A 15,384-nucleotide genomic window follows, 5' to 3' on the forward strand; every position below is an offset into this window, starting at 1 on the left:
TCACGGTTATAGGTTAGTTTTTTTAATTATTCTTAGCTCTATGATAAGTATGTTCTTACCCTCGCTGAGAACTACTAGAATATTATGTCATTTAGGCTACATAATTACAGATAAATTATAAGTGCTTCTATCATAGTGTTATTATCTAACTATAATAACCTACGCGAGCTATAAGTCAAGTGTTATAACCTCGTCAACTATGTCACCTTCCTCGGTCTACCTAATAAGGCACTTAAATACCTCTAGTCCCTAAGCCTATAATACCATAGTCTAATAAACACTACTATCTCTCCTATAATTAGAGCAGCCCCTAGGATATAATATCTTTACTTAAATCAATATAGTATCACCGACGCCGCTCTCCCTGCTATTTCCAGGCTTTAGAGCCTAAATGTCCTACACGTTGTTAGTAATGCCGGGATCACCACGACGGGATTATAAGTACTTAAAGCCCGCTACACTAATATTCGTGAAATTAATTCTAATAATTTCTCATATAAAAGCAAAGGCCTATACTTAGGGGTGCTTTCGATCTTATCTAACAATAAAAGGCGCGTTTAGAGCGACACTAGGCTATATACGGACAAATATAGTAGGAAACTCGGCGTAGCTATCTAATAAAGGGGTAGTTAACTTTAGAGGGGATAGTAAAGTAAGTAAATATATATATAAGAAATAGCTACTTAAGCTAAATCTAGATATTAATATATACCTCTATCTACTTCTTTCCTTAAAAAAAGTAGTAACTCCCTACTATCTTACTTTACTCTCTAGTTCCTATCCCTTACTTAGTTATAAATAAATAAGTCCCCCTATCCATAGCTTCTACTAGTATCACTATAATTACTTTCTCTCTTATAGCTATTTAAATTAGGTATAGCTAAATAAGACACTATACTTAGCCTACCTTATAAGTATTATATCCCCTAGCTCTTATACTATATTAACTAAACTTCTTATTAAAAAAGGCTATTAGTTATAATAAAGAGTATTTTCTATTATTAGCTTAGTTAGTATTTATAAATATAACTTATAGGCTATAATATACTAGATAACTAATAAATATAAATAGCTTAATATCCTTATAGCTAGTTAGCTCCTCTTTTACTAAAAGTCTAGTAATATACTTAATAGTTAATAACTAGATAAAGGGAATAGTAAAATAAAGTATCTTTTACCTATATATTATAGAACTTATCTAGGTAAATCCTTATATAGTTAAAGTAGTTCTTTTACTAAGGTATTTAGTTAGGAAAGATATTTCTATCTACTTTTACTAGTAGATACTAAAGTCTTAATATAGGCTAGCCTAGAAGACTAGATTTCTACTATAATTATTAATATAGCTAAATAAGTGGTTTTTCTACTTTTATACTTAAAATATCTAAATATATTAGTTAGTATAAAGATAAATAATACTAAAAAGTATAGTAAATATATATTTATATACTATTAGACTACTATTATATAGTATTTCTTAGGGTAATACTTACTAATTAACTACTTTTATATTCTTATTATATACTTCTATATATATTAGGTAATAAGGGGAAATAAAGAGATAGCTAAAATATATTTAGAAAATTTTCTATTTAATTTAAGATAAAAATATCGCTATTTTCTTTACTACTATATAAGTCTATTACTACTAAAATAGAACTACTATGACTTTAGACTTAAGGATAGTTTACTACTAGTAAATAACTATTAATAAAAAAAAAAGATAAAATAGATACTAAGTGATAGCATATTAGAATATAATAGGGGCCGCTAAATAAGAGTTTAAATATAGTAATATATAAGTAGAGGATTTAGCGGCTTTACTAAAGTTACTAGGTAGATTAATATATTAAATTCTATATATAAGAGGTAGAAAGTACCTTCTTTTATAAGATATATAATAAAAATTTAGTTTAAATATTATATATTTATTAAATAATATATAACTAGGTAAAGATTTACTAATTAGCTATAACACCTATACTAGCTATATATAGGTATATAATACTATATTATATAAGGCTTAATACTTATAACTATATAGAGGGCTTACTTACTATAATAAGCTAAGCCTAGTAATAGCTTAGTAAATACTTCTCGCCTTAGTTACTCTATATTAGCCTTATTTTATAAGTAGCTACCTTTATTCTTAACTACTTAATACCTAATTTATTTATAAACCTTAGTAAGGCACTCCTTAATAAAGCCTCTTATTATTTTTTAGCTTAAGTCTATAATATAATAATCTAATATCTAGCTAGATAAAAAAAAAATTACCCTTAATAAAGAAGTATTAGGCTACTCCTACCACTATCTAAGGCTTATATAAACTAAGGCTACCTAGGGCTAGACTTAATAATATACTTATAAATTAAGAATTCCTTAACTATAAGCTAATAGATAAAGATAGCCTACTAGGTTACTTACTTAAGGCACTAAAGCTTCTATATCTATAATAATATATATTTAATCTATATATTATAATTATTACTAGACCTATTTACCTTATCTAGATATTCTTTTAAGAAAGGCTTAATAATAATATTAATAGATATAATTAGAAAATTTAGTTTAGTAATAGTAGCCCCTTTATTTTAAAAGTTATAAGGAATTCCTTAAGACTATATACCTATATAATACTATTACTAATTTACTTTAGGTTTAGCTTTAGTTCTAAGATTAGAAGCCACCTATACTACTATTATATTATATACTATAATAAGAATACTAAGCTATAGCTATCTTATAGCTAATATAGGTAGCTTTAATATAAGATAATCCCTCCTTAGGTCTTATTCTTATTAACCTATACCCTAGGAATTAGAAAGAAGGCTATAATAATATACTTACTTTTAGTAATAAATAGAAATATAAAGGCCTACTAGATAATTATACCTCTAGCCTAGTAAAAATAATTACTAATATACCCTATATAAGAAAATACTATAGTTAGATAAAGATTAAGGGGGAAACACTATACTAGCTATTACTTCTATAGTAGTTACTATATCTTAAAATTAAAAAGATATTAAGATAAATATAAAGTAATATAGAATATATAGCTCTTATCTATAAATATATAAAAGAAGGAGAAAATAATAAAGTAATAATAAAAGAGTTACTAAACTTCTTTTAGGCTATTAACTTCTCTTATACTTAAATTTTATTAGTATATAACTAGAAAAAGTCTATTCTAATTAATATATTAGATATTATCTATACTAGTAGATTTAGTTAGAAATATTAGAACTTAATAATATAAAAAGTCCTATATACTAGCCTTAGGTAAAGGTAAGGTATAATAAATATTAGAAGAAATAGACTACTAGTTAATACTTATATACTTATATTTAACTATAAATATAAGACCTTTCTTATTAGAAGTAGTTAGATATTAGCTAAACCTTTTAATAAGTCTTTATATAGATAAATCCTAATCTCTTAAGCGATAATTCCAAGCATATATATATTTACCTAAGTATTAACCTTATTTTTAGCTTTATATTTTATTTACTAAGAATACCTATAATTCTTAAAGTACTTATAGAAAAGTCTATAATATAAGATTTTAATAATACTAATAGTATTACTAGGCTAAATATAGACTATAAGACTAAGATTAGTGTTAATAACTAGTATCCTTAGGAGGACTTTACTTATAAAAATATTAAATATATCTTTAAGAAGGAGCTAGGTTAATAATATAAAGGTAATAATAAACTACATTTATTTTTATTTAATTTATATATTCTTAGAGAAGATATAATATAGGACACGCTAAGGTAATTTCTAATCCTTATTATTAATTATACCTTAAATTTTAGTAGTAATATAAAGTATTTTAGTTATAAAAGTAGGTATTAACTAGATATTATATATATACCTAACTAGTTAATAGTATTAAATTCTTATATATCTATTAAAAGGATATTAAATATACTTCCTAGAGATATAAAAATTAGCTTAAAATAGTAGTCTAGTATACTTAATAATAATAATAACTTTAATAAGTAGAAGAAAGTCCTTAACTAAATTATTACCTATCTAGTATTATAGTCTACTTAGTATAGCTTTATTATAACTAATACTAAAGTTATTATTTTATAAATAAATTACTAGTAACTATATACTAGTATAGCTACTAATTAAACCTATTATATCTATTACTCTAATACTACTATTATACTAAGTAATAACCCTATAAGTATTACTTTAAGTAAGGGTTTCTAAGATATTAATCTATTATATTAGGATTTTAGGGTTAAGTATAAAGTAATCCCTTAAAATAAATATAGCCTAGGGAAACTTACTAGGAAGCTTACCTTATAAGCTCTAGTAAAAATAGTATTATATAGTAATTATAGTATTAAATACTCTTATCTAGATCTAGATATATAGTATATATAGGATACTAGCTAGGGCATTATTTATAATATATTAGGTAAGAAATTAGATAAGCTAATAAAATATACTAAAATTTAAAAGTATAACTATTTCCTTAATATTATTATAGGTATAAAATATAATAATAAGATTATTAATAATAATAATAAAGATATTAATTATCTTAAGCTATAAGAGAGTAAAGATCCTAAGCTAGATATACTATAGTTTAATAAGGTAGTCTTTACTAGACTAGAGCCTAGTAAGTTACTAGATAGTTAAGCTATAAAGAGCTATAATATATAGATTAAGGTTAAAGTAAAAAAAAGGGGAAGGGAATTTTATTATAAAGACTATAAAGGCTATAATAAGTTATTAGCTAAAAGTAACTAATAAGTAGTAGATAAGGGCTATATCTTATATAAAAAAAGGTATATTTACTTTATAAAGAAGCTACTATAATATAGTTTACTTAGCTTAGGTATAAAATCTAAATACTAATTAGTAAAAATAAGAAATTACTAAAATATAAATAATAATATATTACCTAATAACTATATAGTTATTTAGATTTTTTTTTATTAATAATTAGCTAAAGTCTTATTTAAGGTTTTATAGACTTATTATACTATATATCTAGAGTAATTAGTACTATTAAGAAAGTAAAGAGGAAATAAAAAAAGGTAACTTTACCTTTATTTTATTACTATAATAACTAAGAATAATAATAGTAAATACTTCTTAATATTTACTATATAAATAAAGGGATTATAATAAATATTCTTAAGAATTATTATATAAAACTATTAGGGTTAATTAATAGCCTAGTAATATATATAGAGCTTATAGGTAAGTTAGTAGAGGATAAGTTAGCTAGTAATAACTTAGGGAATATAGTAATACTATTATATAATATTTAATACTATACCTTATTACTAATTTCTAAATTAGTCTACTATAAATTCTTTAGTATATATATAGATAAAGGTACCTAGGTAATAATTAATAGGGTAACTCCTAACTTTAACTTTCCTAAGTCTTAAGATCTTATTATAAAGTTAATATAGCTAGTAACGTAAGTAGCTAAAGAATAATAGTAATATTTAATTAATATCTTTTTAGTTTATATTTACCTTTATTTTTTTTAATTTATTAAATTTATATACTAATAGTTATACTATTTTATAGATACTAGTCTATAATAACTTATAGACTTTTATTTTACTTTCTTCTTACTTTTATTAACTATATTAAAATACTATAATATATATTTAGTAAAGTATAAAGTTTTAAAAGCCTTTAGATAATAAGGTAACTACTATTAGTACTATAATAGAATATTAAATAATAATTTATATTATATAAAGTAAATATCTTTTATATAAAGGTAGGAATAACTATATATAATTTATTTTTATTATATTAAGTATAGCTTTATAGCTATATAGATACCTATATACTATATGCTAATAGGCCTAGAGTAGATAATAAGAAGACTAAAATAGATAATATTATTAAACTATTTAAATCTATAAATAAGGAGATAGCTCTATCTAGAGAGGACCTACTTAATTATAGTTATATATATATTTAATATAAGAAGAGGAATAAAGGGTATTTACTTATTATAAATAATATTATTTTAAATTAGGGCTTTTTATAAAGTATAAAGAAAAAGGAAGTAATAATATAAAGATATAATAACTAGTTATATATATTTTAGTCTATTAATATAATTACTATATTAATACCTATATTAAGAACCCTTAATATATATTTAGGTACTATTTTAGCTAAATAGTATTAAAAACCTCTTTTAAATAACTAAAACCTTTATTATAATTCCTTATTATTATTAACTATTAGTAAGTTAACCTAAAAAGCTATATTAACTTTATATTATAGTTATTTTTATCTTTTCTCTATACTAGGTATATTTTATTTTAATAGCTTAATAAAAGCTTTATACTTATTATATAATATATTCCTTACTATAATTCTACCTTATAGCCTATCTTATTTTCCTTTTATAGTTAGTTTATTAGCTTTATTTAGTTTTATATTTATATTAGTGTCTTAAAGTTCCTTATTATTAGAATCTTCCTTTAAGTTAGGTATTATATTATTAAATCTCTACCTTAATAATTTAAGGTTTATTTACTTAGGAAATAAATAATAATAAATATATACTAGTATCTAGTTAATACTAGCGACTAAGTTAAGCCTACTAGAGCTATTATTACCCTCGCCTACTAGCTTACTACCTATATTCTTATAATATCTTATACTATCTATATCCTTATAATAACTATAGTTATATAGTTAAGACCTAATTACTAATAGCTTTATTAGTATATTATTTAAAGCTTTTTTATTAATAATAAGCCTACTTATCTTAGCTAGCTCTCTTATTTTAATTTATAGGTTAATATATAGTTCTAAGTTTATAAAGGTATTATTTAAAGCACTTTTATTACTTAAGGTAATATTAATAACCTTACTATTAAAAGTCTTTTAACTTAATATTATAACTATAGATAAAGGTATACTAGTCTATAACTTTATAACTAATATTATAAAAAAAGTAAGCTTTCTATATAAAAATATAAAGAGTAATATTAGCCTAGGGTCTAATAGTAATAGGTAACTACTACCCCTTTATAAACTTACTACCTCTACCTTTATTATAAGAGCTATATAGTATATAAAAGAAATACTTATAATATAACGTCTAATTATACTTTATATATAGTGTTATATTAGATATTAAGTGTAGTAGTATTTTTACTATTAGTAAAAGGGGGAAGAAGGAGGTAGAATAAGATAGCTAAGAAAAGATAATAGGCGGAAGTTATAATAAGAAGTAATAAACTAAAGTAGTAGTATTAAGGGTACTTAGACTATAACTAATTAGGGTACCTAGGTAAGGTTAGCTAGGTAGCTGCTATTAGGGGCGGCTAGCCTATGGCCGAGTACTAGCGCCTAGAACGCTTAGGCTGCTAGTTAATCTATTATTAGTAGTAATATATATAAGTCCTATTAGAGAACTACTTATTATATCTAAAAAATAGATTATTAGCCTAATACTAGTTAATAATTTTAATTAACTTTATTATATAAAGGCTAATACCTATAAGGCTTAAGTTATTATAAGGTAGATATATATAAAAACTAAATATAAATAAAGCTATTTTTTAGCTACTTTTTATTATAATTTTAATAGTAATTTTTATATAGCCTACTATATACTATAGTTTAAGGATATCTTCCCTACCTATTTACTATATAAAAATAACTACCTAGTCTTATACTCTTAAAATTAGTTAATTAAAGTTAGTAAGTACTAGTAATTATATTATTATAGTCTTCTTATCTACCTATTTTAATTTTAAAAGTTATAATATAAGAGGTAAATCTTATAATAATTTTTTTACTTTAAACTAAATTTTATTATAATATATACTTAGTATAATAACTTACTATATTTTAATAAATAGTTAAATAGCTATCTTATAACTATTAAATCTAACTACTATATCTAACTTTATAATATAAATAATAAAAGATAATATAATATTACTAAAAATAGGTAACTTTTTTAGTATAAGGTAATTATAATTTATCCTTAGCTCTCTTTATAAGTTTATAACTATAAGACTAAAGATATATTCTATTATTATATTTTATTAAGGTAGAGTTTTACTATAAGATATAGTTTATAAGTATATATTAGATAATAGCTTATTATAAGACTAGTAGCTAGAATATTAATATAAATTCTTTATATATTATACTATACCTATTAAAGATATAAACTTAAATTAAAAATTTACTAGAAATAATAACTTAAAAGTAGGTTATAAAGGTAAGGAGTAAGCTAGTCTCTAGGTATTATATATTATTAACACTCTAGTCTACTACTAGCATATTTTATTTATAGGCTAGGTAAGTAAATGTCTAAGATCTATAGTTATTAAAGGCTTTCCTATAAGATCCCTTAGTCTTTTATAAGAAAAAAATTCTATAAATAAGTAAGTATAGTAAATTAGTATATAAAGTATTAAGCTTTATTATAGCCTTAAAGCTTTTTCTCTACTATATATAGAAAGTTAAAGAAAATAATAAAATATATTATATTATAACTATATTATATTTACTATAATACTTTACTTACCTATTAATAACGCTAATCTTATATATAAATATAAAAGAATAGTAAAAGTAATAGTAAGTAAAATAGCTAGGAGTAGCGTGGAAAGGCAGCGTGGAAAGGCAGCGTAGAAAGGCAGCGTGGAAAGGCAGCGTGGAAAGGTAGCGTGGATGGGCAGCGTGGATGGGCAGCGTAGATGGGCAGCGTGGAAATTCAGCCTGGAGAGAGAGGCAGCGTGGATAGGCACCGTGGATAGGCAGCGTGGATGGGCAGCGTGGATGGGCACCGTGGATGGGCACCGTGGATGGGCACCGTGGATAGGCAGCGTGGACGGGCACCGTGGATGGGCACCGTGGACGGGCACCGTGGACGGGCACCATAGGTGTCAGTCTACAGGTAGGCAGAGGAACACGGGGGCCAGTCTTCAGGTAGGCAGAGGAACACGGGGGCCAGTCTTCAGGTAGGCAGAGGACAGCAGGGGACGGCTTAGTACTAAGAAGAACACTAAGGCTAGTACTAAGGTATACTAAAGAATATAGAGGTTAGTCTCTAGGTACTAAGAAGAATAGGTTAGTCTCTAGGTATACTAAAGAATATAAAGGCTAATCTCTAAAAAGATAGTAATAAAAGTACTAAGTATAAAGTTAACTAAGGTTAGCCTAATAGCCTATAAATAAAGTAACCTATAAAGAATAATATAGGCTAGCTTATAAACTATATTATTAATATAATAATAGGTAATAACTATTATCTACTAAATAGCTTAATTAGTAAATAGCTATTACTTATCTTAGAATAGCCTATAATTAGTAGTATTATACTAACCCTTCTTATTATTTATTTATTTAAAATTATTAAAATAAACTAATTAATATTAATATTTTATAATATCTTTAACCTTATACTATATATATATATAATATTACTATAGTATAGATAATAATTACTAGCTTTAGTAATATAGCGTTAGCTACCTATAGACTTACCTACTATATTACTTATTTTAGGTAATACTTTCTTAATTAAAGAGAGTCTTTCTAATAAAGAGCTATTATTCTTAATATTATTAATATATAATAATCCCTAGTTATTATACTAAGCTAATAAAAGTTAAATTTATACTTTCTAAGGTAATATAAAGAATAAAATATTAATAGCTAAAGATTTATACCTTATAAATACTTATAAGGTAATTTAGGTTATAAAGGAAATTATATTAGATAAGAGTCTAGACTACTAGAAGTACTAACTTACCTATATATAGCTATATAAAATTCTAATATTACTTAATATAATTATATTCTATAAAAAAAGTAATAGGTAAATTAAAAGTTATTATAGCTATAAAAATAGTATAATTAAGTATAATATACTTACTAAGGCCCTTAAGGGCTAATCTTTAATAAATCTTATATAACTCTATATTTAGTAAAGTAAGTAGTAGTTACTTATTTTAAGTAGATTAATACTTCTAGTAATTACTTATTTAGATAAGGTTAAGACTCTTATATAGGTTTTTTATAGTGTCTAGTATACTCTAACTAATTAAGAAATAGAAGAAACTTTATTATTATAAATATAATATTAGAAAATATATCTAGTCTAGTAGTTTAAGTTATAGATAATATAAGCTAAATTTTAAATATCTTATTATAAATAAGCCTCTAAATTTACCTATAATATTAGATTAATACTATTAATATTAACTTAAATTATTAATTTATAAAAAAAAATAGTTTCCTTCTTTAAAGTAATTAAATAGTTAAGTTAAAGTAATTTAATTACTATTATCTATTATATATATAAACTATATTATATAATAAAACTATACTAGTTAAAGTTAGGCTATTATTTAAATTAATATACTAAAATTAGTATACCCTTATTTAATATAAATACTTACTTTTAAATAAACTTATATTCTAACTATATAATTAAAGTATTATACTTATTACTTAATATATATCTATAATATAATAGATAATTATACCTATAGACTAATATCTACACTACCTATCTAGGCTAAGTTATATAATAAAGTTAAGATATTTACTATAAAATTATTAATACTACTAAAGGATATTAAAAATTATATTCTTAAATAATAACTTTAGCTAGATTTTATAGACTTATAATTAGGATTTTAGTAAGATTTAGGCCTAGTCCTTATATATTAATAACTTACTCTTTTTAATATTTACTTACTCTAAATATACTAAGGCTATTATATAAGTAATATTAAGTAACTACTAAGTAAACTATAACTAAAAGATAATTAAAAAAGACTTTTTAGCTATCTAAGAACCTTAAGGGATATTTTAAAGAAGGCTATTTATATAGTTTATTAAAAGTATAATACTAATACTATCTTCCTAATCTAAAATAAGCTATTAAAAGGTTAGTATTATAGCCTATTATACTCCTTAACCTATCTTCTTTAGAGATAAATAAATTAGTAATATAGATCTAAGAGAAGATATTTAATATTAATTACTAGATAAAAATAGTTTAAATATATTTATTTAAACCTATTTATTTTATAAATACTTCTCTAAGATAATAATCTACTATTTAGGCTTTAGTCTTTTAATATATTATTATTTTTTACTAAGCTTTATATATTATTAAGTTTTTAAGTAACTAGCTAGACTATCTAAAGGTTTATAAAAGTACCTTAGATATAAGTTATATAATAGATCTATTTCTAGCCTAAGTAGTAAGATTAGGAATTTATACCCTTAAATATATATCTTATTTATATATAGATATATACTCCTTAGCCTTAAATTACTTTACTTTCTCTCTTTTTTCTAGATATTAAATAAGCCTAATACTAATATTAACTACCTTATCTCTAGTTATATCTTATACTAGTAGGAATTTATTAAAGTTATCCTCCTTTAGGTCTAAAAAGATATTCTTTAATATAATCCCTTAATCTAGCTTATATAATATAATTAGATAATAAGTAGTTAGTAGCCTTATAATTAGTAATACTAGAAAGCTTATTATAAATATATTTTAGCTTATTAGGTATATAGTTTAAAGCCTTTAAAACTAACTTTTAAAATATTTAGTTATTTACTTTTAAAGGAGATTTCTTATAAGAGATAAGCTATATATTATATTTTAGATTTATAATATACTTATATAAAAGACTCTATAGTTTTAGAGAAAGTAAGTAGTAGAAAAGGTAAAGAGTAAATAGTGTTTTTCTAATAACTACTAATAAGTCTAAGATAATATAAATAGCTTATAGTAGTAAGAATATCTTATATATTATAATAAAGCTTATATACTAGTATAGTATTAGTATAGTAGCTTTCTACTTTAATAAACCTATACTTCTTATTATATTTTATCCTCTTTCTTAGTAATTTTAAGAAACTAAATAGCTATATATATCTAAATCTAAAAAGAAGATATAGCTTATTCTTACTACTAATAACTCTATTAAGAGTATAAATAACTATAGTAAGCCCCTTAACTATTAATAAACTATAAGACACTATTTATATTATACTTAATAGTACTATCTAGGTATTAAATATTACCTTTTATATTTATATAAAAATTTATATTATATTAAGTTATATAAAGTTTCTACTAAGGTTAAGTATTATATATAGTAAGATAGTTTACTTTTACCTTAACTTAGTTATTTTAGAACTATACTAAGCTTTCTAGGAGATTATTATAACCTATATATCTATTATTTAATTAGCTATAATATACTATAATATATACTTAACTTCTTAAAATAATATAAATTATAATAAGATAAGCTATTATATATCTTATAAAGTAACCTTATTATAGCTTATATTAATATAATCTAGTATTTTAATATCCTTATTATTATAGAGGCTACTATTTTAGGCGTTTTTACCTATAGCTATAGTTAGAGCTTTTATAAGGAAACTACTCCCTTATAGGCTAACCTATACTTATCTTATTTATATTATTATCCTATAAACTTAGTTTTACTATATACTAAACTAACTTATTAATAGTAAAGTAAGATATTATAATAATACTTATATAGATAAATTTTAGAAGAAATAGTATATACTTATATATATATATATTTATATACTTATCTATTTAAGATAGCTACTTATATTAATATATTAAACTTAGTACTATATTATATAGTCTAGTAACTATACCTAGCGGCAGCGCTACCTACTCTAAAGGCTACGTTAATAGTAATAATAGTATATAGATAATATCTTAATATATAATTAATTAATCTATAGTTATCTCTTTAAGTATTAAGGCACTTATCTAGTCTTAGAGGCCTATAGCTAACTCTCTTATTTATAATAGGCCTAGTAGTAGCTGCCTAGCTTCTTCTATAAAAACGCCTTAGTTTAGAAATAGAAGCTCCTATTTATATTCTATAGCTTCTTCTTTAGTTATATACCACCTACGCTATAGTATTACTTAGCAGACACTAGGATTAGTTATACTCTAAAGCATTATAGTCCCCTTTATATTATAGATTATATCTACCTTCCTCCCTTAATACTTAGAAGTAGATAAGACCTAGTATATAGAAATATTACTATAAACACTTCCCTTTAGCTATCTCTACGTTATTAGTAACTATAAACACTTCCCTCTACGTTATTAGTAATAAGTATAGAGAGTAAAGATTATTACTAGTAAATAGACCCTATACTATATAGTTACTAGTATATTAATAAGGCTATTACTAGTATACTAATTACTAAAATACTAATACCTAGTAGGCACTAGTAGTAGTTAAGTACAGGCTACTAGTACTTACTATATGCTAGTAACTTAAGCTATAAGCTATTAGTATTTAGTAGGCGCTAGTAACTTATTAAGCTAGTTACTAGTATAGAGAACTAGGCGTTAAATTTAGTTACTAGTACCTATAGGTGGGCTATAGGTGGTATTACTAGTATCTATTCTAGGTCCTCCTATTAGTTATAAGCTAGGCGTTAAATTTAGTTACTAGTACCTATAGCGGGCTATAGGCAGGTTACTAGTGCGTCCCCTAAGTCTATACCTAGTTACTAGTACACGGTTATGCGCTAGGCGTTAGGCCTAGAAGTCTTAGAATTATAGTTGCTAGCACTTTACTCCCTCTATCCACACGTATACTAGTATGCCAAGCCTTTATTTATTAATTCATAGACTATCCCCGCCGCTTTCTGGCAGCTATGCAGCGCACACCTATACACAAATTACTCCCACTATCGGGGGGGGGATCAGTCTCTCTTACAGGAAGACTATGCTTGCCAGGCTGTTCCTGCGAAAGAGACTTTTCCCCCTGTCAAGCAACGGAATCCTATAGGTGCTCTTTGCATATAGCTATTCTATCTGTTCTGTGTCTTTGAACTTGTCAGGCCTCTCCTGGCCCTCCTCAGCTTCTATATAACTAAAATTACTCGTCTACGCTGTCGAGTACAGAGGACGGAACTGCTCGAAATTGTCCTAGTAGTCCCGTCCTCAGGATCATTCTTGCTGCTAGCGCTGCCATTAGCGAGCTATAGAGAATACGCTTAATGTTAATGCATAGGTGTTTACTTACCTATAATTTTTTATCGTTCTTCTATCTAGTTTCTACGTTTAAATAGGATGTGTCCTATGGTTTAAGGACCATAGCCGCACTAGCATTTACCACTTTATTAAGGCGTAGAGGTATATATTAAGATAAATCTTACTATAGCGCATTTATAGACCTATGTGAGTTACACCTTCTAGAAAATCAAACCTCTATCGCCATCGCAGACGGGAAAACCACTACCACCGTCCGTCCGCATCAGCAACACAGTACCCAGCGCCTTTAAATGTTAATTATAATAGCAGTGGCTTTATATAGAAAACTTAGAATTATAAAGGTAAGTATATATTTAGAGAGAATATATTAAATTCGCTATTAAATCTAGGACATTCTTAAAGCTAGTTATACTCTACTATAGCATTATTAGAGGACAGATTAGCTAACTTATATATTAGTCTAGTGTAGTATAGGTCATTACTATATAGATTACTAGGTTAATTCTCTATATTCCCTACGCGTATAACGCTAGTGACACTTTAATAGTTTAATCTGCTAATAGCCACACCACATTTAGGATAGCGCGCCTACTTTATTAGTATTCCACATTTACTAATTATAAACTACACCTATATTAGCTCTTATTATATATATAGAATTTACCCTATAAGACATACTAAATATCTATTAATATAGTTATACTAGTAACTAGAGTAGGTAGCTAAGCTAGACCACCTTATAAGTATAGCTTCCTTAATAGCGGCGATCTCTTTAGGGCTAACTAGCTTATACTATTCTCACTATAATAACTAAATTATATCCTTAACCACCTCCTTTAACTTTTTAGTATACTAAAATAACTACTTATATAAGAAAGATGCCTTCTCTAGGTTAGTCTTTACGTCTTCTATAAAACTAATTACCTAGGCTTTATCTACATTATCTAATAAAGAACAAGATTAATATATTCACGCTATCCTTATATAATAGAGCGTAGCTTCTATAGTAAGCTTAGGCAAGGTCTTAGTATAGTAGCTAGAAATAAAGGATATATATAATTTTAGAAATAGCTTAACGCGTAGCGGCGGAGAACCACCTAGCCATTTTAGTAGCTATGTGTGTGTTATATGCTTAATCGCCTATAAGAGCCCTAGTATATCTTCTAAGGTAAGGAATTCTAGTTTTAAAAGCGCTATCTTACCTATAAGAGCTATATAGTGATCTCTTTTAATAAGGTATAGTAAGCTATCTAGAGTTAGGCCTATAACTATCTTACTAAGGTTATCTAGTTCTTATTTTTAAAGTCGCGTAGATAATT

General features: G+C 24.6%; 1 protein-coding gene across 1 annotated transcript; it reads left to right on the top strand.

Annotated features, from left to right (window-relative positions):
- Positions 1-391: 391 nt before the first annotated feature.
- On the top strand, positions 392-12,882 carry BBA_09782 (uncharacterized protein; the record flags this gene model as incomplete). Its single annotated transcript, XM_008604879.1, has 56 exons — positions 392-405; positions 649-652; positions 862-874; positions 1,089-1,091; positions 1,146-1,157; positions 1,219-1,240; positions 1,427-1,430; positions 1,472-1,482; positions 1,675-1,696; positions 1,988-1,997; positions 2,750-2,758; positions 3,286-3,291; positions 3,846-3,853; positions 3,892-3,897; positions 4,206-4,216; positions 4,385-4,397; positions 4,486-4,513; positions 4,625-4,645; positions 4,763-4,768; positions 5,224-5,232; positions 5,365-5,370; positions 5,451-5,458; positions 5,687-5,694; positions 5,751-5,770; positions 5,857-5,863; positions 6,289-6,314; positions 6,394-6,415; positions 6,727-6,734; positions 6,921-6,926; positions 7,021-7,026; positions 7,298-7,311; positions 7,707-7,719; positions 7,973-7,991; positions 8,220-8,235; positions 8,324-8,328; positions 8,595-8,610; positions 9,073-9,074; positions 9,296-9,303; positions 9,498-9,540; positions 9,848-9,853; positions 9,963-9,966; positions 10,270-10,283; positions 10,673-10,679; positions 10,921-10,930; positions 11,392-11,406; positions 11,495-11,504; positions 11,559-11,566; positions 11,700-11,710; positions 11,786-11,794; positions 12,064-12,073; positions 12,134-12,161; positions 12,547-12,550; positions 12,590-12,597; positions 12,689-12,741; positions 12,793-12,804; positions 12,863-12,882. The coding sequence occupies 56 exons, from the start codon at positions 392-394 to the stop codon at positions 12,880-12,882; spliced, it is 714 nt and encodes a 237-aa protein (XP_008603101.1).
- Positions 12,883-15,384: the final 2,502 nt, after the last annotated feature.

Source organism: Beauveria bassiana (genome assembly GCF_000280675.1).
Source record: "Beauveria bassiana ARSEF 2860 unplaced genomic scaffold BBA_S00067, whole genome shotgun sequence".
NCBI lineage: Eukaryota > Fungi > Ascomycota > Sordariomycetes > Hypocreales > Cordycipitaceae > Beauveria > Beauveria bassiana.